The 23,048-nt window shown below is 37.6% G+C and overlaps 1 protein-coding gene across 1 annotated transcript; it reads right to left on the reverse strand.

The window, feature by feature from the left end:
• Nucleotides 1-1,624: 1,624 nt before the first annotated feature.
• Nucleotides 1,625-23,003, reverse strand: LOC100926457 (leucine-rich repeat-containing protein 14). The gene is made up of 4 exons (XM_031947356.1): nt 22,784-23,003; nt 14,724-15,085; nt 8,680-9,303; nt 1,625-7,934 (listed from the first exon to the last, which is right to left on the reverse strand). Exons 2-4 carry the CDS (start codon nt 15,032-15,034, stop codon nt 7,379-7,381), a joined length of 1,491 nt encoding a protein of 496 aa, XP_031803216.1. The 5' UTR covers nt 15,035-15,085; nt 22,784-23,003; the 3' UTR covers nt 1,625-7,378.
• Nucleotides 23,004-23,048: the final 45 nt, after the last annotated feature.

The following is a 23,048-nucleotide window of genomic DNA, read 5'->3' on the forward strand; positions in this document are numbered from 1 at the left end:
GTATAATCTCTGATGGATGTATTTACTTGCCCCAAAACATACTAACCAGCTCTATATAAATTAGCAGTATCATCAATATCACATTAAATCTTCATATAAATTGTAACACCACTTTCCTCCCCATCACCAGACAAGGAAGATTCCTATTTTTAAAATTTTTCTCATTGTTTTATAGTTTCCTACATAAAATTTTCATTTGTTCATTATTGTGAATATTCACATATATATGTCAGTAATCTAAATGGGATCATTGATTCTTCCGTTATTGTTGCCACATAATGTGAACAATTTTGATGTGTGTTAACCTGTTACTTTGCTCTAATTTGATCATTAATAAAATCTCTTAACTTTTCTAGGTTTATATCACTCAGTGGTGAATTGAGCAGAACCAGAACATTGTGCACAGTAACAAGATTTGGTGATGATTACCTGTGATGGACTTGGTTCTTTTCAACAATGCAGTGATTCAAGGCAATTCCAATAGACTTGGGATAGAAAATACCACATCCAGAGAGAGAACTAGGGAGACTAAATGAGGATCAAAACATAATCATTTTCACCTTTTTTTTTTCTTTCTCATGTTTTTCCCCTCTTTGGTCTGATTTTTCTTGCACATGATAAATATGGAATTATGTTTAAAAGGACTACACATATTTAACCTATAACAGATTGCATGTTGTTTTGGGGAGAGGGAAAAATTTAGAACAAAAAGTTTTACAAAAATGAATGCTGAAAACTATTTTTACATGTATTTGGAAAAAATAAAATATTGGGAAAAAAAATGCTATCACTCAGTGATCTTTTCCTTTCCAATGTTTGCCTCTCCAAGTTCTTGTTAATATTTTATTTAAACTGCTAGTTTTTCTAATACTTTGTCACAGAGTAATGTCTAGCAGGCATTTGCTTACAGTTTTTAATAGGAATGGCTTTTCTATTAATACTTGAATACTAATACAAAAAGTTTAAATACTAGCAGGGAGACCACAGCAATAACACAAACATCATACACTATGACAAGGATTTATACCAGGAATACAGGGCTGGTTCAATATCAGAACAACTACAAACATAAAAGGAATATTGTCTCTTTCCTTAACTTTAAATTAAGAACATTTCTAAACTTTGAATAAACCTTATTTTATCATAGTGAATAATTTGATTAATTTGATGTTAAGTCTAGTTTAAATGCTCCCCGTCTTATTTTGAGACTAAGATCACAGGGATAAGATCTGGACCTCTCCTTTCACTAACACAACTTCTCCCCAAAAGCCAGCACTTTCACTATAAGTCACAATTTTAGAGAGCTGGCTAAAACACTGAAGTTAACTGACCTACCCAGGATCAAACATCCCATCTGTCAAAAGCAGGACTCTAACCCAAGACTTCTTAACTCTGAGGCAGGTATATTTCACTATTTCATGCAGTCCTAAATTATATCTGCCTTGCCCCCCAAAAAACAAACAAGAAAACAGGCAAAGTATACTACCATGTTTAGGGAAAAAAAATGATTTTATTTCCTAAGTATTTTCTCAAGAATTGATCCTTCTAATCTTTCTTAATGTCTTGCTGAGTTAATTTAGATACGTTATAATTATATGACTATCTGCCCTTTTTTTTCCCCCACTTAATTTCTGTGACATAACTATGCACAGTATTACCTGATGTTTTAAAGTTCTACAATTTGTTCTTTTTCTCAGTTTCATCTATAAAATGGGATAGTGAATTTAAGCTGGATAGTACTGAAAGTACTGATTAGTACCGAAGAGTACATAGTAGTGTTTTCTTTACATTGTTAAGTATGTGATTTTTCTACTTATTTGGTCATTTTCTAATGACATGAGACACCATAGATATTAGTTCTTTGTTCCTGCAGAACTCTAGCTTTTTCTTCCACATATATTATTGAGGCATGTTCATTCACCATCATTCTCATTTTGTTATTCATTATGCCTTTCACATATAACATTCCTACTTCTCTCAAAACAGAGTTCAAATCAGAAAAATTAAATTTGCAATTTTTAATGGATAGCCCTGTTTTTCTTTTATTAGCATATACACTACTGATTTTTAAAGTGACATGGTATCATCAAAAGCACACTGATCTTGGAGTCATAAAGCATGAGTTCAAGTAATAGCCAGAACTAGCTATGTCATTATGTAAAAATTTCTAAGTATAAATGAATAAAAGTATCAGAACACTTATTACCTATGTGACTCTGGGCAACTCTGAAATACTTCAACTTTCTGGGCTTCAATTCATCTGTAAAATGGGTTTATTATGAAGATAGAGCTCTTCAAGTCTTAAGACACTAAAGAAATGTGAAAAGTGTTTCATGAAGACATGATATTGACATTTAATTAACAAAGCTATATAACTTATAGGATTTGAGTTAATACTTTCTGTTCTAACTATAATACGTGATATATCTTATCCTTTTAAAAATCTATTTTTGTTGAAAACTAGAAATGAATTTAGAGGGAGGTTTTTCTAATCAGAAGGAACTGTATTATTTATTGTAATTTTACATAGGTGTGTACACTCATATGACCTTAGACCCATCTTCTCCTCTTCTTTTAGAGACTTAAAGCTGTGCTCTGGGATTTGTTTACTCTTTCCCTCTTCATATCCTTTCTGTATTATTGTCTTAAATTCACAAAATAATTCATTGATATCTCCCTTTCAAAAATAAAAATATTATATTGCTTATGTTTGATTTTATCTTGTGTGAACTTGTAAAATTTAAATCTATTTCCTAATCTAATAACTGAACAAATTTAAAGAACCTCCCTGGTCTTAACTGTTTAATATTATGTCTTTAAATATGTCAATGTTGCCCCAACACATTTCAAAGACTTATGGAGACTAAATGAATATGGTCTTCTCATAATGATTTCTGTTTAACTTATTTATATGGATATTCTTCTGACTTCAGAAAGGATGTTTAGTTCTTTGGCACTCTATTACTCTCAGATTTTACCCCATGTTTTGGTTTTATGATGTTTGGAGGCCTTTTCTTTCATCTCCTATTATATCTGTACATAATTAGAGGTTGTAATCTTTTATACAGGCTGTTCCAAAAATTTTAAAAATAGCACTAGAGCTTCGTGTTATTATACCTTTAAACTTCACTTAAGACTTCTGAAGCACACTGTCTATACTCTTTTTTTGTTGTTGCTTGGAGAAGTCTCCCCTTTATCTGAATTTGGGAATTTCACCTTTTTGTGCCATAGAATCTTTTGGTGAGATTTCTTCAACAACAAAAGCTAATGAATTCCTTCAATTTCTAAAACTGGTTTTGTTTTCAGATATGGAAAAAATGTCTCAATTCTCAGAAAACTATTTCTATATTCAGCTGTTCCTTCATTTTGTAGCATAGATGATCCTAATTAAAACCCACAAACCCCATTAACAGTAAGTTCAAGTTCCATTTAAACCCTACTTTAATCTTGGAGATGCTTGTTCCAAGAACTGGATCTGACTTTTATCATTTTAATCCTGAATTATCCTTCATATTTTCAATGCCAAATTTGATCCCCTTTTATCCTAGTTTTTATTGCTAAAGATCCAGAACTAACTAGGAAAGTTTCTTGAATTTGTCCTCTTTCCTTTTAAGTTAGGCCTTTCATTTCCTTAAAAACATATATCCAAACTCTCTTGTCCATTATTTATCAAGTGAGTTCTGCTCCCCAATCTTCATATATTCCTGGTGCTTTGACATTAATCCTTGGACTGCAGAATTTTTAAATTGTGCTTTCACCAACTACTTTCATTTTCTTTTTTAGATCCAGGTTGATTTTAAATATTCTGATTATATTTATTTTCAACATTTTCATTTCTCATTGAGGGCATGTTCTAGGCTAGACATCCCATCCTACTTTTTGTCTCACCGTCTTCCCTGAAATCTTCAAAAGAACATTAAATTAACACCTATTTCCTTTCACTTCCTCTATATGGTGGAAAAAAGCTGCTCTATATTCCTATTTATTCCCTGGGAGTCCCTTAAATTTAAAAAAAAAAAAAAAGCAACCTCTCTCACCCAAGAAACCTTTTCTTGATACTAGGACTCAGGGTACTGCATTCTCTTACCCAACGAGCATGATTATGTCTCCCACCAAACCCTACACAGAACCCCCAGCAATTATATTAATAATGCTCCACAAGTCACATATCAAGGCACCAGAGCTATACCAAGAGCTAATAGATAAAAATCACCATTATGTCTGAACAAGAAAAATAGACTGCATAGTATCATAAGAAATATCTGAAATAGGGATCAGAAAATAAGAATTTGAACTCTAGCTCTGCAACTTCTGTAGGTTTTAGTTTCCTAATTCATAATATCAGGAGGTTGGACTAGACAATTTCTAAGGTTCCCAACTAAAATTTTTATGTTTGACCCTTTGATCCAAAAAATGGTTGAGAACCGGGGTTTCTAGTCTATTTATTCTCAGGTTAGCATATTTCAAGTCAGGCATGAAGAACTCTTTCTTACTGATTTGCCCTTTGACAACCTTGAGCCATATACAAAGTCTTCTGAAGCAAGACCCCTTAAAAATTATATTTACCCCAGTGTTGAAGTCCATCTAGTGTTGGTATTAAAAAAATTTCAAGCTCCCAAAATAATCTGAGTCATGATATATATGTGTCCAATTCAATTAAATCTATCAAAAAAGTATGAACCCTTTGGGTTAAAAAAAAAATAACTACAATGAATTCAGGCACATGATTTCCTAGGTTACAATGGCAGACACTCTGTTACCCCCCCCCTACTCTCCATAACTAATCCATGATACAAGTTGGTTGCCCAATGTCACCTTTAAACTACATCCTAACCTGGGATCTATGAACTTGTTTAAAAAATTTTAAACTGCATTTCAATATAACTGGTTTCCTTTCTAATTCTATGTATTTTACTCTGAATTTAAAAACATTATTCAGAAAAGGGATCTATGGGCTTCATCAGTACCAAGAGGGTCCATGACACAAAATGTTAAAAACTCCTACCCTAGATCTACTCCTTAAGGAGTAAAAGAGGTTCTTAGTTCTAGAAGAATTATTCAGGTCAATCCCCTGAAATCAGACTCAGAATCAGAAAAACGATGCCTTCTAAAAATATTTAAAATGAACTAACAGCAGGACTATATGTACTATATTAGCCATAGATTATAAGGGTAGAGATATAATCTTAAGAATGTTAGTGTTAACCCCAGCACAAAAGCAGCAGATAGATGAACATGGGCATTCTAGAAATCCAATCATTATACCTGATTGTTTTAAAGAGTAACAAGATAGTTTTTTAACTGATAGAGGAAGAAGTATTTACCTGATAATTTTTGAGTTCATTTCACAAGTACTGGGAGAACTTTAAGCATCTGAAAGAATGAAAAATAACTGTGCATAGGAAGCAAATATTTTTGAGTCCTTTCTTCAGGCAAATTAATAGTTTGAATATTTTGAAAAACAATCTATTATTCATGTAAATTTTAAATGTGTACATGTGTCCAAAGGTATGAAAATAGTTTTGTATGCAATGTGGGAGTTTAAAGTACAAGAAAATATTCTGCCAACTGATGCATCTGCTCTTTATGTGAATTACATGTACACTATTATCCTAGAAGTGAAATAATTTGGAGACTAATTTATTCCAAAATTATTCAAGATTTATCACTTGTCTAGAGTTAAAAACTATGCTTCTGAGATTAAAATAGTAACTAAAGAAAATGTGAACCATGCTAAGAAAAGGTGTATATGTATAATTGTATTTTTATTGTTAATCACTGAACTGCTTTCTGGATATAAAATCCAAGCTGGCTTACTTTTAGTATTATCACTTAGTTTTCACCCAGGCAATATGCTGTAACTGGCAAGGAGTTTTCAACACATATGCAAATGTAGAAGGTATAAGCAATAAAAATACACCCCCTTCAAAGAACAGCAGGAGATGCAGGTCTTACCTAACTTTGCTTGCCAAGCATTAATATTCCTTCAAGAAACAGATCACTCTCTATAGCAACCAAAGGAGAATTTCTGGCAAAACAAAGCCTGCTGGGTCTATGCCAAATGGTGGCCAAGCTACTGGCTCTGCAGAATCAAATCCAAACAGTAAGAAATTTGTTTGGATTTTATTAGAATGAAGCCTTCTAATTTGGAAAGGTATAATATGTTGCTGTTTGTAATGTGTTATGTGAAGAATATAAAGAAACCCAAGAACCCGACCTCCTCTAGTGGCCCCTGGAACACCCTGGCAGAATAGAACCCCTCTTAAATGAAAAAGGGGCACTCATTTAAGGATAACTTCAGTCAAGAAGAAGGACTCACACCTAGTTCCTATGCTACACAAAGTTTTCCCCAGTGGGAACCCACCTTACATATGGACCACAATTTAAACATCTTCTCCTAAAATGAACCAAGAATTCAGATAAAAACCTGGGAAAAGACTCCTGGGAAAAGGAGCCCTTTGGAGAATATTCCAGCTCCTACACAATCACCTAGAAGATACAATAGGAAATATATATCAAAAAGAAGACATCAAAAAACACAGGGGGACCTCACAATCTAAAGACAGAGATTTCTATTCTGGTGCAACACTTGTGGTTTGAACGGTTAATTCAAATATCCCCAACACCCACAGAATTTAAGGGGGAATGCTAAGCAAGTTCATGCTACTTGTTCATAATATTAGTCCTTTATCCACAAAAATGTCATTATGGTTCAGAACTAAAGTAAGCATATGGAGCCCACTGAATGGCTAGAGTTAGATCCATGGGGACTCTGAAATCAAACCCTAACACCAGCATTCCAAACTGGCCAGGGAAAACTCCCGAGTCTCCTTGGTATACTTAACCATTGACTGAACACTATAAGACTTTAAGTGCTCACCTGGGCTAAATCAGCCCAGTATGTCCTGAGGACATAGGAATAAGCCTTATAAAGTAGAAAAAGATGAAGGTTCTCTCCACACACTTGGAATGAGTATAAGAGAGTAAACCAGACATGTGTCAGGACAACCTTTTCTGAATACCTGGCCTAGCTTATCTGGTATCCTTGACAGGACCCCATAAGCCCCTCTGACCCACTTTTGGTAGACTAGAAGGTAACCTAGGTTCTCATAAACCTGGTGGGTTCTCATAAATATCACTCCAACAGAAATACCCTCCCCAAACCCTCCCATCCCCAAACTATAAAGTTAGCTCCATGCCCCTGCTAGACAAGCCGGAATTCCTAGTATTTAAAGATGACAAGCAGCAGGAGAGAAGGCCTCAAGACTCCTTGTGGGCCTCTAAGAATCAGCACCGGAACTACCGGTGACAGCCTCTCGAATCCAGGGAGGATGGATGGCCACAAGGTCCTCTCCATCCCTGGCAAGCAGACCACCAGTTATAAGCTAAAGTAGTCAGGCATGTTGGGACCGTAGACATCCGTGGTCCACAACACGTTAGTGCGGTCAGCTGACAGGAGCATCTGGCGTAATTCAGCCTGAACGTGGGCAAACTTCTCCTCATCCAGCAGGATAGCAGCAGGGGGTGGCCACGGCAAAATCTCATAGCAGTCCACGGGGAATGGATAGACCACCAGCTGGAGCTCAGACAGCACCTCTGACCGGACCAAAAGGGTTTTAAGTCCAGAGGTAGAGAGAGGATTGCCATAGAGACCAAGGTAGCGAAGATGAACACAGCGGCACAGGCTTGGAAGAGTGGAAATAAGGTGGGTGTCCATAAGCTCACATTCAGTCACATTCAGGAGCGTCAGAGAGACGCAGACGGCCTTCAGCACAGACTGGAAGGGGCCCAGGAGGGCGCCTGAAAGGTTGTTGCCGCTGAGGTCCAACTTCTTCAGATGGGGGCCGTGTGGGCTTTGGGCCAGGTACCTCAAGTCTGTGGGGAGGAGATAGCAGAAGGCCACTTCCAGGCTCTCCAGGGGATCCTGCAGGGCACTGCAAAGAGAAAGACAAGGCATTATTTGCTATCAAAACCCAGATTCACCCATACTAGAGGGACAAGACAGATTTTGGTCTACAAAAAGCTTTGCCCTCTGCTGGGAGATAGATACGGGTTTTGGCCACAGGGGCATTGAAGGAATGGGGAAGAACACAGTAAAAAAACAGGTTAATAAGGATAAAAATCCTTATGCTATAATGATCATTAACATTATGAAACTTTTAGAGGCATAAAGAATTGACGAGTCAAACACTTAACACTTCCTGGCCATGTGATCCTGGGCAAGTCATTTAACCCCAACTGCCTCAGCCAAAAAAAAAAAAAAAAGAAAGAAAAAAGAAAATAAGTAGCAATTGTTGGGGCAGCTAGATGGCTCAGTGGCTAGAGCACCAGTCCTGAAGTCAGGAGGACACAAGTTCAAATTTGCCTCAGACATTTAACACTTCCCAGCTGTGTGACCCTGGACAAGTCACTTAATCCCAACTGCCTTAGCCAAAAAAAAACAAAAAAAGAAAAAGAACTGGCAAGGCTTTAAGAAGGTAAAAGTAGGAAGACTGTTAGGCAAGTTTTGATATCAAAAGAGATCTCTGGCCATCTAGATGATTACAAGGAATACATCTTGTAACATTTTCTCATGGATGCAATCAAGAACTGACTCAGTGAAATCAGCATAACGTAGGCCATGGAAGAGGGAGTCACTGAACTGTCATGAGAATAAAGACATCTCCCAGGTCCATTTACCTGAGCAACTGACCCAGCCGACCAGAAAGGCAAGAGGAACCCAAATTGAGCTCTCTGAGGCGGTTCAACTTGTTAAGCTCTGTGATAAACAAGCGGAAGCTCTCTTCTGCCTCGGAGGAGAGCTGCCAGAGGTCCACATAGCTGTACTGAAGCTTCAGGCTCAGCAAGTTGTTGAACTTCACAATCGAAGCCATGAGTTCACACAGGCCAGATAACTCGAGGCTGTTGAAGCACAGGTCCACTCGGCGCAAGTGCATGGGGTCCAGTAACTCCAACATGTCGACAGTGCTGTTCAAAGGGAGCTCTTCAGCCCGGAAGTCTCGACAGCAGAGGCGCAGAGGGCTGAAAGCACTCGTCTGTAGTGTGTCCTTCAGAAAGCCGTAAGAGCTGTGGGTCACTCGGAGATCCACCCGAACCTCTATGGGGGTCGGAGTGTAAATGGGCGGGACCGCCTTCCTGCGCTTGGCCCGCCGCCGTCTCTGTCGTAAAGATTTGTTCAGCTGACCCATGATGCAGGTCTGGATCACAGACACGGTACGGGACCACATGGTCATGGTTGTGAGGTCTTCCTCATAGCCAGAATCCAGAATTCCTGTCATGTCCAACAACTGCAACTGCAGCTTCCTAAAGAAAGGAGGGGACAAGGTGAGACCCGTCCTAGAAACCACCACTACGTGGCTGACTGCCCTAAAAGGCACAATCTGTCCAGTTTGCTCTCAATTTCCCTCTAAGAAGTTAATAGAACTGTCATACAATCAGGAACAGAGGAGTTATGGAGGGAACGGCACACAGCCATTCCAACAGAATCTTAAGTACCTGCCCACAAGGGAAAAAATAATTGCCTTGACTGTTCTTGAAATCATCACTCTTGAGTCTCAGACTTATTTTCTTAACCTCCAGAGGAAGAAGGGAATGTCTGAGGAAGGATCTTACCATCCATGGAATAAATGAAATAGAAAGGCTCTAAGGTCAAATTCCTGGGTCTGGGCCCTAGATTAATATGACCATGCTGAATGGCACAATTTGAATGGGCTCAGAATGAACTTACATTCTCATAGCTATTTTAAAGCTGTACGATCCACTGGCTCTGCTTGTTAAGTCAGAGTATTTTAGAGGCCTAGAAAAGACTGAAAATATTATCTGGTTTTCCTTTTATTTGATAACTAGTGATTCTGTTTCTTGATTTTTACTTTCCACATATTTATCAAACATTATTCTTCTGTATACATTTGGTTTTATTTCTAGGAGCCCTCTTTGGCCAGGTATTAGTTCTTCTGCCACCTAAGGTTTACTTTGGTGCTTCATTATGATGTGGTGCCAGGTTTTGACAGCTGAATAAAAAAAAAATTTAAGTCCAGTTTAAGAAGCAGATTTTATATTTTATCTCTCAGCCCAGCTAAGTTTGGAAATGGTAATAGCTTTTTTTTCATGGTAGCAAAGAAACAAATGGAAACTGACGGGTGTCCATGAGGATGGCTGAACAAATTACAGGATGTGTATGCAAAGAGGACAATTTTAGGAAAAACCTGAAAAGACTTGTAGGAACAGATGCAAAATGAAAGAAGTAGAACTAGAACAGCTTATCTAATACAATAGTACCATAAAGTCAAATGATTGTTAAAGACTTATGAACTCTGATCAATACAGTGGAACTAACCATAGTTACAGAAGACTCATGATGACATTCAACACACCTCCAGAGAGAGAAGTAAAAAGACTCGAGTGCAAATTGAATTATATTTATTTTTTTGGACATGGCTAAAATGTGGGAATATTTTAATGAGCTTTGTTTTATTATTATTATTTTTTTTTATTTTTTAATGAGTAGAGGAGAAGGGAGTGAAAAGAAAATTGGATTAAAAAATTAAAAAGGTAACTACTAGATGAGGGGAAGGGCAAAATTCATGAAACTGCTTAATAAGACCATAAGGGGTTTATGATCCTTATCACAAATGGACAGAGATAAAGAGGATATACAATGATGAAATTTAGAACCCTTAAAGCACTGTAGCTAAATTTGGGGTAGTTTTGATGGTAACTGCCTTATAATAGATTTCCATTTCTCTTCCAGACCCAAGCTAAATATTCTTGCCCTCTTCATTTTTTTATATAAATTATTGACATTTTCATTAATATTGAATTAAATTTGTGAATTAACTCCAAAAATATAGTCATTTCTTACTATGCTGATCTTATCCAAATGTAAATAACAACTGTCCCTCTAACTTTCTATGGCTTTCATTTTTGTCAATAGAGTTTTATAACTATTTTTATAAAAGATCAAATGAGTGCCTAGATCAATTAATTCCAAAATATCTGATGATGTCTTGTTAGAAACAGAATATATTTTTTAAGCTTCCTTGATCTTTTCTGATAGTAGCTTAAAAACAAAAGCAATTCCTATAAACAAGTTAATTCGTCTTCTTATTAAAGTTTAGATTTTCTACATTAACATTTTATAGTGCTTACATGCTAGACACAATGCTAAGCACTTTGTAATTATCTCATTTGATCCTCACAACTCTGAGAAGCAGGTGCTATTATTATCACCTCCATTTGACACATGAAGAAATTGAGGTAAGCAGAGATTAAATAACTTGCCCAGTGTGTCTGAGGCTGTATTTGACTCAATTTATTTATAGGTTTGTTTATTTATTTATAGGTTTGTTTGAACTCAATTCTCCCTAACACCAGATCTGGCATTCTATTGGCTACACAATCTAGCTGCCAATAATGTTGGCCATCTCCAAATATTATTTTGACCTCAATTTCCAATGTTAAGTTCTTAATTTTTTTCCTTTTAGGAGTGTTAACATTTTTAGTATTTTATATTCTGTTAGATCTGTGACTTGACAGAACTGAGTTTAAAAAGACTGTGACATCAATCCAATCCAAGTTATTCCCAAAAAGAATGCCCATTATATTATACTTAACAAGTGGCAACTCAGAATCTGCTAAAAGACCTCCAACTGGGAGGGAAGAGGAATCAAGCACATCTCAAGGTAGTCCATTATCCTTTTAGACAGCTCCAGTTGCTACTTTTCCCAACATTAAATCTAAATTTGCTTCTTTGTCACTTTTACACATTCTGTTATATGACAAATGTGTCCCAAATGACAGCTCTTCAAATATTAGAAGAAAGTTATCATATCCCCACATCTTCTCTTAGTCAAACTCAACTGAACTTCATGTGACAAGGCCTCAAGGTTTCCCTTCCACTCTGAGCTTACCAATATTTTTCTTAAACTTTACAGCACAAAACTGAGCCCAACAATCCAAGATGGCATGATTAGAGAAGGATACAGAGGGACTATTATCTAATTTTTAGAAATGAGGCTCTCAGTGAAGGTGGAGATTACATTAATTTTTTTGGCTGCCATATCACACTCTTGACTCATGATTGGGTTTAGAATCCATTAAAATCCTAGATCTTTTTCAGACAAATTCAGACAAAATGGAATCGAATCATCACTCTGACATCTTATACTTAAGCAGGTGATTTTTTTTTTTTTTTACCGAACTATAAAGTTTTAAACATTTATTCATACCGAATTATATCTTATTAGATTGAGTCCAACGCTCTAGCCTGTCAAGGTCTTTTTGGATTCTGATTTTGCCATTGAATGTTAGCACTATTTGTACATTTGAAAATGCTACCTATGCCTTTGTTAAAGTCATTAATAAAAATGTTCTACAGCAATGAACTAAACACAGATGTCTGGGGCACCCTATTGGAAACCACTGGCCTTGACATTAAATCTCTAAAGACTCCTATTTTGAGTAGTCTGTTAGTCTATCTAGTCAACACTGTAACTTCTTAGTAACAGCATGAAATATTATCATATGCTTTGCTAAAATTTGTGTAAATACATTTATAACATTCGCCCAATTTACTAGTTAACTAACCCTGAACACCAAAGTTAATCTAGCACATTTTGACCTCTTCTCTCTACTCACCTAGCCACAACTTGAATACAGGCCTTCATATCTCTCCCTTATCCTATGGTAACAGCCTTCTAATTGATGTCCCTGAATCATCAAACATACATACTCAAGCAAAACAAATTCCCAGACTGACCACATCAAAAAAAGACATCATCACATTCCATCACTTCCATGTTAGGAGGTGGGTTATCATGATTTTCATTGGCCTGATCACAACCTTTCCACAAATTCTCCCTTTGCATTATTCTTATCTATGTCTTTCCCTAAGTTTTCCCCTTAAAAGTCTTTTTTCTGGTTCTTTTAATAGTACTAACTTTAAATCTACTTCCAACTTTCTCATTTTCACAAATTCCACAAGAGATGTCAAATGTTATCTAGTCCAAGTTTTATCTAAGTAGCAATTTCTGCTACAAAATCCCAGCAAGTGTCTTCTGCTTGAATGCCACCAGTGAAGTTGAACTTCCCCCATTATACTTTTGGACAACTCTAATTGTTGGAATATTTTTTCCCCCTTCATGGAATTTCTCTTTTTGTCCTCAGAAACAAATGATGACACAAAAGCTGCAATTATTTTCATGATACTTGTGTTACAATGACTAATGGCTAGAGTGCTGGGTAAAGAAGAGCAGGCCTAGGTAATAACAAATTTTGGTTCAATTAGGGAGAAAAGCTGCCAGGACTTCTTCCATTGCCTCCCTGTTTGCATCTTCTGTGAGCATTGCTAGGAAAGATGATCATGTGTTCTTATAGTGCCTGTGACTACACCAGGAAAGCAACTATGCCATTTAATTGCTTCTTGAGGAAAGTTTATGAGCCTTTCTTCCATTTAGTGCCAAGTTATTACATCTTGATTTTATTTTACAAAAACTGTCACTATGGATATGATTCAGTTCCAGCATTTACTCTGCTCATTAATCTTGAAATAAAGATCATGTCATTATATACTTCAACAACAATACTATATAATGATCAATTCTGATGAACATGACCATCTTCAACAATGAGATGAACCAAATTAGTTCCAATTGAACAATAATGAACTGAACCAGCTACACCCAGCAAAAGAACTCTGGGAGATAACTATGAACCACTACATAGAATTCCCAGTCCCTCTATTTTTGCCCGCCTACAGTTTTGATTTCCTTCACAGGCTAATTGTATACTATTTCAGAGTCATGGACATGTATACATATATTGTATTTAACTTATACTTTAATATATTTAACATGTATTGGTCAACCTGCCATCTGAGGAAGGGGTTGGGGAGAAGGAGGGGAAAAATTGGAACAAAAGGTTTTGTAACTGTCAATGCTGAAAAATTACCCATGCATATATCTTGTAAATAAAAAGCTATTAAAAATAAATAAATAAATAAAGATCATGACTACACATGTTTGTGTAAGTTATCTAAAAAACAGGTGATCCTTAATACATTCTGCCCTTTTTTTGATATTGTTATCACTATGAAGGAGTAGGAAACCTTACAATCTTAAAGGCCACCTTGTATTTTTTAATTATTTCCCCTACAGAATGTAAAGTCTTTGAGTGAAGGGTTGTTTTTGTATATTCTATGCATAGCACATAGTAGATTGTTTAATAAATGCCCTGTGAATTAAATAATTTTTAAAAATTATTTGATGCAAAGTTTTCTTTATAAAAGATATTTCTAAAAGGAGTTTTTTTCATTATAAAAAGCTGAAAATCATAGTATAGTACTATCCAATAATCGGGTAATAGTTGAAAAAACTCTGTAAACCAAAGTACTAGATAATATAATAAGGACTAGAAAGAAAAACAAAAAGATATGCAAAAAATGAAAAACAAAAAAAGCAGAGTTGGAGATGTATATAACAATAAAACTATAGCAAAAAAAATATATGCACAAATATAGGGTAAAATGAACAAAGGCAATGGAAAGAAAGTAACTGTTAAATTGTTACAAATTAAAGTTTGTTTATTTAGTTATTAAATAAATTACTCATTTTGAAGGAAAAAATTTCTGAATAGCATCAGTGATTCATCCCTCAGCCCTTGGAAGATATCCTACATGTTTTTTTTTGCTGGGCCCACTACATACCAGCTCCCACAGCTCACGTTACCTGCGAGGGGGTGGCTCCCTCAGTCGTGCAGAGAGCCCCAGGATCACAGCCTGAACACTCTCCTTTGTTGGCCTTTCCTGTAGTGGAATCCGACGACAATCTGAAGAATTCTCCCGCAGCAGCTGGTGGAAGCTCAGGAGAGGGAAAGGCCACATCTGTACCAGCTTCTGCAACACCAATGTTTTTCTGTCTAAGAAGGCAGCCTTGAATAGCACTGCATACAGCTCCTGGGGCAGGAATGCCAAGGCCTGGCAGGCAAAGACCTGGTCCTGGATCACCTGACGGGCACACAGGAACACTAGGGAATGCATGGTTGCAAGCAATGTACATTAGAAGTCCAGGAGACATAGAAGGGGAAGCACCTGCCAAGAGAAAAGAGAACACTTAAAAATTAGTCTTACAGGTCACCTGGCTCACATGCAACTGCTATTTTATATCTCTGAAGAATCAAAAAATTCAACTCAGCTTTTACTGGGCACCTGCATTGTACACAGCCCAGAATTACTTCAGGATCCCATCTCTTCCTTAGTTTACTACTAACAAAGCTTTCTATCACAGTGGATCTACAACTGAATTGTTCCAACCTCCTTCAGGTCTTCATTTGGTCAGTCTCTCTTTTTTCTATTCCAATCACTGGAGGAAAAGCTTTAGAGAGAGACCATAGGGGGTAACTTTCAAAAGTCCTTTCCCCTTTTGGTACTACCGACAAACTCCCAGCAGGTATAAGACAAATTTGGAAGGCACAGATGCATGGCATAGTGATCATAAATAGGGATAATAAGAGGCTGTTAAGGTAAATCAAAAAAGCATTTATTAAGTTCCTAATATGTTCCAAGCACTGGGCTAAGTTCTGGAAAGGGAAAAAAACAATAAAATAAAAAAAATTATAAAATAATAAAAATAAAAAAAATAAAAAAAGTCTCTACTTCAGGAATTCACAGTTTAATAAAGGAGGCAATATGCAAACAGATATGTTCAAACAAGCTATATACAGGTTAAATTAGAGATAATCTCAGAGGGAGTAACTAAGATTAAGAAGAACTGGGACACTCTTCTAGTAGAAGGTAGGGCTTTAGGTGAGATTTGAAAGAAGAGAAATGAAGCTGCCAGAAGGTAAAGAAGGGTGGGGGAAAAGAGAAAGATGGGGAGAGTTCAAAAGAGGGACTGAGAGAGAGTACCTGTGTATTGGAGAGGAATAGTAAATTCATTCAACAGAATCAATAACCTAAAAGATTTGATTAAGCTTGACAAGGGAAGGTGGGAGGAGAATGAACTAAGTAGGGCAAAATTTAATAGGGACAAATGCAAAGTCACATACCTGAGACAAAAAGAACTGCACTGTACAAGATGAAGGAATTTTGGCTAGAAAGGAATTCACATAGATAATTCAATTCAGTAAATATTTACTAAGCACCTAATGTATGCCAAGTACTGTGCAAAGTGCTAGAGATTCAGATAAGAAAAAGACAGCCCATGCTCTCAAGGAGTTTACAATCTCATAAAGCTGAAAACCAAGAGTAGTGGAAGGTTTGGACATCAGGGGGACAGCAGGGAAAACCTGACACAGGGGTCCAATGTTCTACCTCAAGATAACATCAAACTTGGTGGAGCTGTGAACGAATCCAACCATTCTGGAGAGCAATCTGGAATTATGCCCAAAAAGTTATCAAACTGTGCATACCCTTTGTTTTTTTTTTTTTTTTTCATCTTCCTTTTTTTTTTTTTTTTTTTTAATTTAATAGCCTTTAATTTACAGGATATATACATGGGTAACTTTACAGCATTAACAATTGCCAAACCTCTTGTTCCAATTTTTCACCTCTTACCCCCCCCCCACCCCCTCCCCTAGATGGCAGGATGACCAGTAGATGTTAAATATATTAAAATATAACTTAGATACACAATAAGTATACATGACCAAAACATTATTTTGCTGTACAAAAAGAATCAGACTCTGAATTATTGTACAATTAGCTTGTGAAGGAAATCAAAGATGCAGGTGTGCATAAATATAGGGACTGGGAATTCAATGTAATGGTTTTTAGTCATCTCCCAGAGTTCTTTTTCTGGGTATAGTTAGTTCAGTTCATTACTGCTCCATTAGAAATGATTTGGTTGATCTTGTTGCTGAGGATGGCCTGATCCATCAGGACTAGTCATCATCTAGTATTGTTGTTGAAGTATATAATGATCTCCTGGTCCTGCTCATTTCACTCAGCATCAGTCTGTAAGTCTCTCCAGGCCTTTCTGAAATCATCCTGTTGGTCATTTCTTACAGAACAGTAATATTCCATAATTTTCATATACCACAATTTATTCAGCCATTCTCCAACTGATGGACATCCATTCAGTTTCCAGTTTCTAGCCACTACAAAAAGGGCTGCCACAAACATTCGTGCACATACTGGTCCCTTTCCCTTCTTTATAATCTCTTTGGGATATATGTGCATACCCTTTGATCCAGCAGTGTTTCTACTGGGCTTATATCCCAAAGAGACACTAAAGAAGGGAAAGGGACCAGTATGTGCCAAAATGTTTGTGGCAGCCCTATTTGTAGTGGCTAGAAGCTGGAAACTGAGCGGATGCCCATCAATTGGAGAATGGTTGGGTAAATTGTGGTATATGAATGTTATGGAATATTATTGTTCTGTAAGAAATGACCAGCAAGATGAATACAGAGAAGATTGGAGAGAATTACATGAACTGATGCTAAGTGAAATGAGCAGAACCAAGAGATCATTATATACGTCAACAACGATACTGTATGAAGAGGTATTCTGATGGAAGTGGATTTCTTTGACAAAGAAACCTATTTCAGTTTCAATTGATCAATGATGGACAGAAGCAGCTACACCCAAAGAAAAAAACACTGGGAAATGAATGTAAACTGTTTGCATTTTTGTTTTTCTTCCCGGGTTATTTCTACCTTCTGAATCCAATTCTCCCTGTGCAACAAGAAAACTGTTTGGATCTGCACACATACATTGTATCTAGGATATACTAGGACATATTCAACATATATAGGACTGCTTGCCATCTAGGGAGGGTGGAGGGGAGGGAAAAAATTGGAACAGAAGTGAGTGCAAGGGATAATGTTGTAAAAAAAAATTACCCTGGCATGGATTCTGTCAATAAAAAGTTACTATATAAAAAAAAATAAATAAAATAAAAGAAATGGATGAATTAAAAAAAAAAAAAAAAGATAACATCAAACTACAAACTTACCAAGTCAATAGTATATGGAAAACCAAAAAAGCTAATGCAGCCTTTGGAGACATAAATACTAGTATTCAGAACCTAAACTATAGGCGATTCACATTTGAAACAGTATTTTGGTCTGAATATGTCATTTTAGGAAAGCCACTGGCAACCAACCCCAAGATGTATTAAAGAGAAGGGAACTAGAATGGACAGGGAGATCTAAAACCCTACCACGGAGAGGTTGTTGAAAGAAATTCGAGATGTTTAGCATAAAACAATTTAAGGGACCACAGCTTTGACAAGCTGCCAAAAGTACAGGCAGAAGTTCAGAAGAGAGGTCAGCACCTGAGATGTGGAAATCATCCAACCAGGTGTGGTAGATGAATAGAGAGAAAGATATTCAAAAACACTTTGAGGTTTGACTTGGTTCAACACATACAATCTCAATGGCCCAACTATCCCTGAGGAAGAATAGTACTTAAGAAAATGGATTTATGATGATCCAAGTTTATGTAGAAAATCATATTTGTTATCATGAAATACATAAGTGCCTAATATAAAGTAAGCACTTAATAAAATGCTAGTTGAATTAGATTGAATAGTGATCTTCTTCCAGTAAGAAAATAATGGACTCCACCATTATTTATTATGGCATACATGCATTTCTTAGTCATTTAAGATGTATAAAATTATGCTAATGTTTTTATTTGGTTCCTCTTTTTTATGTATCACTGATGAAGTTTTTTAATGTTATGCCCTTTCCCCCATAAGACTTGTGGTCTTAACTGCTTGATTTTCTATGTACAACGTTTAGGAAATTTCATATTGTCCATTATGTATCACTGATGAAGTTTTTTAATGTTGTGCCCCAAGTCCCTTTGCCCCATAAGACTTGTGGTCTTAACTGCTTGATTTTCTATGTACAACGTTTAGGAAATTTCATATTGTCCAGTAGGACAATAAAATAATCAGAAAGGTATTTGGAGAATAAATAAGATCAGAACTAGAAAATTAATGTCAATGATAAACCTGAGCAAATCCATCAGAAATGCCTGCTTGATCTGTAGAAGAGCTGGATTGTACACTTAGAGACAACAATCCTAGCAGCTTTCTTGCCATTGGAGACACATGTCAACAAGAATGCATTCTGTTCTGTAACACTGTTTTTTTAACTAATTAATTTATTTTTTGGTAGAAAATGAAATGTGATTTTTTTTTTGTTAAACACGGTAGAAAGCAAAATAACAGTTTGGTCATGTATACTTATTGTGTATCTAATTTATATTTTAATATATTTAACATCTACTGGTCATCCTGCCATCTGGGGAAGGGGGTAGGGGAAAGAGGGGAAAAATTGGAACAAGAGGTTTGGCAATTGTCAATGCTGTAAAGTTACCCATACATATAACCTGTAAATAAAAGGCTATTAAATTAAAAAAAAATTTAAAAATAAAATAAAAAAATAAACATGGCAGAAATATGTCAAATCCAATATATGCATACATATTTATATAATTATCTTTCAGCACAAGAATCAAATCGAACAGGAGAAAAAATGAGAAAGAAAATAAAATGGAAGCAAACAACAAAATAAGAGTGTTATGTTGTAATTCACACTCAGTTTCTATAGTACTTTCTCTGGGTTTAGATGGCTCTCTTTATCAAACAAGATCATTGGAACTGGCCTCAATTGTTGAAGAAAGCAATGTCCATCAGAAGTGATCATTGTATATAATATTATTGTAGCCATGTATAATGATTGCCTGGTTCTGCTCACTCACTTAGCATCAATTCATATAAATCTCTCCAGGCCTCTCTGAAATCATCCTGCTGATCATTTCTTACAGAACAGTAATATTCCATAACATCCATATACCATCACTTATTCAGCCATTCTCCAACTGATGGGCTGACACAAACATTTTTGCACATACAAGTCCCATTCCCTCCTTTAAGATCTCTTTGAGATATAAGCTTATCAATGGCTTGAATTCTTATAAATATGAGTCAATTTTATTGACTATTTTAGAAATGAGGACTTTATCAGAACTCTTGAATGTAAAAATGTTTTACCAGTTTACTGCTTCCCTTCTAATCTTGTCTGCATTAATGTAATATTGTTTTGAAAATTCAAATCTGTTCCAAGACAATTGACGTATTGGGGAATAATTTAAGAATAACCTAAATTCCACATTTGTTCATGTTTGAGTTTGTCATCAGCATTGAGAATATAGAAAACACATTGCTTTACAATAAATCACAATCTGTAGCCATTCCAATACTCTCTTCCACAAGAAAAGTTCAGTCCTTTTCCAGATAAAATGTCTCCAAGTCTCAGACCTTCATTCCACTGACAATGCCTTCTGACTTATAGTCATCAATTTTGCCAGCCACAGCAGCCAGATACTGTGGACTCCACCATTATTTATTATGGCATACATGCATTTCTTAGTCATTTAAGATGTATAAAATTATGCTAATGTTTTTATTTGGTTCCTCTTTTTTAATGTATCATTGATGAAGTTTTTTAATGTTGTGCCCTAAGTCCCTTTCCCCCATACGACTTGTGGTCTTAACTGCTTGATTTTCTATGTACAACGTTTAGGAAATTTCATACTATTTCATATTATGGCAACTAGATGGCGCAGTAGATAGAGGGCTAGGCCTTTAGTCAGGAAGACATTCTAAATTCAAATCTGGCCTCAAGACACTTAATGCAGCTCTGTGATCCTGCCTCAATTCCACATCTATAAAAAGAACTAAAGAAGGAAATGACAAACCACTTCAGTGTCTTTGCCAAGAAAACCCACAACAGAAATGACTGATCAATACATGCCACGGTATAGCAGATCTGACAATTCTGCTGTCCTTTGAGCCCGTGATCACACTCACATTTACTTACAGCCTCTTTCATAGTTCATTCATTATGTACTAGCTTTCTTCCCAATCACCCAGCCTCAAATCACCTCTGACAACTGTTCTAAAGTCTGGTAGAGTCTGGGATAAAAGATATTCTAGAAATCATCTAGTCCAGAGTTAACCTTTTTGCGTCATGGAACCCTTTGGCAATCTGGTGAAATGGATGGACTCTTATCAGAATAGTGCTTTTAAATAAGGGAAATATTAAATTTCAGTCAGAAGTTAGTGAAAATAAAGATAAAAATTTCTCCCAAGTTTATGAACCCCTTAAAATCAATCCACAGACCAGATTCTCATTCTTGTTTTATATAAATTAGTCCAGGAAGGAAGTGTTTTGCCCAGGGTCACTGGCATTAGTGCTAGAGATTAGCTCCCAGCTTAATTCAGAATAAGAATTTTCCTAGGTAACCAGGAGATAATTGGGAATCCAAGCACCTCCAAGGATTCAGAAAGCAGAGTAGCAATGGTATTGCTACCCCATGAGATGAGAGGCAGAAAAACGGCTCAAGCTGCCAAGCCCAAATGGCCTCAGGAACAAGAGTTCTGGGAAAGGGAGGGGAAAAAAAAAAAAGGGGGGGGGGGAGCCACATCCTTTCTTCAGATGTTATATATGCCAAATAAGATCATACAACTTTGCTCCCCAAGACCCAGTTTCCAGGATCCCCAGGGAAACTGAAGAAGCCTCAAACCACACCCCTCCTCCAAACATTTGATCTCCATTTTTCCCCTAGAAAAGGGTTCTCAAAGTATGATCCCTGAAAGATTTTCAAGGTAATATTAAAATGTCTTCATTTCTATCATGGCAAATATGGATAAATAAAATCCACTTAAACAAAAGGTCTTTGAGGAAATCCTCAATAATTTTTGCAATTGCAAATGGATCCTGAGATCACTGCTCTAAAAAATGTCTTCCGTATATTCCTCTTCCCCTACAATCCTAAAGCAACCCATTTGGGTGGCCTATTCATCCCTTATATCCTTCCTGCCTCAGATCCCAATTCCCTCAAGTGGCTTCGGCTCCACCCTTCGTGCTTTACCCAGCAACCACCAAACCTCAAAGTGCTTCCTATGCAGTCCCTCCTCCTATGACAAATATAATCATATGCTATTGTATCTATATTTGCCCCTCCCTCCCACCCAGAAAATCTATTTCTCTTCTCCCCTTTCACCTGCTCTTTGTCTATCTCCCCCGGTCTGCAGTCCCCCTCCGCCCACTTTCTAAAGCAGCCTCTACATCCTGCCCCCTCCTCTCTTCCTGCAATCTTCATTTTTACCTTAAAATGCCCACTCCCCTCGCCTATTCCTACCAGCCTGAGCCTCCGTCACAATTTAAATGCAATCTCCATCAATGCACCGTCTCCATTCCTGCCTGCCGATCGCTTTGGCTTCCCTTTATTCCCGCATCTGTTCCAAGTCCGTTTCCTCAAGCCTGACATCTCCCCTTCTGAATACGGCTTCCATTACTGCAACGCCCTTTCTCCCCACCAAGCCTTCATTCTTCGCCCCCCTCCATCCTGCCGTCTTTCATCTTTACCTGCCCCCCCCCCCATGTTCCAAGCATATTATTCCTCCCGGCCTGAGCCCCTTCTCAATATCGTTTTTGCTCCCGACCCCCCCACCCATCCCCCAACCCAGCTTTCGCGTACCCCCTCCTAATGCAATCTGCGCTCCCGTTCTACTCCCCTCCCCCGCCGCTCCCCTCCCATCTGGCTGCTCCAGACTAGACAGCTCCCCTCTCGTTGGGGGGGGCGCCCATCCGCAGCTCCCGAGAGTGGGGGGGAGGTGCGGGGGCTGCGTCTCCTGCAACCTCTTGCCCCTCTCCCTTTCCGCCCCTCCCGTTCTCCGGGGCTCCGCCGCTCCGAGGCACCAATCTGTCCCTCCCGGGCCTGGACCGAGGCGCCCCCTGCACGCCGTCCTCAGCCCCGGCTCTCCCCCCTCACCCTCGGTTCGCAGTCCAGCGGGTCCGACTAGCTCCCCCCGGAGCCGCGGGGCCGCGCCGAGCCGTACTTCGCCCCCCGGCCCGGGTGCGGCCGCCGCCCTGGCCGCCGTCGTCGCCGTTGTGATCTACCGCAGTTGTTATACTTGTCTATTTCTGAGAAAGCGACCACCTCCCTCCGCCACGAAAAATAGATCCGGCTTGGTACGGCGGAGGGGCGGGGCTGGTGATGCAGGAAGTTCCCATTGGCCACCGCCCTCCAGCTTCTC

Source organism: Sarcophilus harrisii, chromosome 1 (assembly GCF_902635505.1).
Source record: "Sarcophilus harrisii chromosome 1, mSarHar1.11, whole genome shotgun sequence".
Taxonomy (NCBI): Eukaryota; Metazoa; Chordata; class Mammalia; order Dasyuromorphia; family Dasyuridae; genus Sarcophilus; species Sarcophilus harrisii.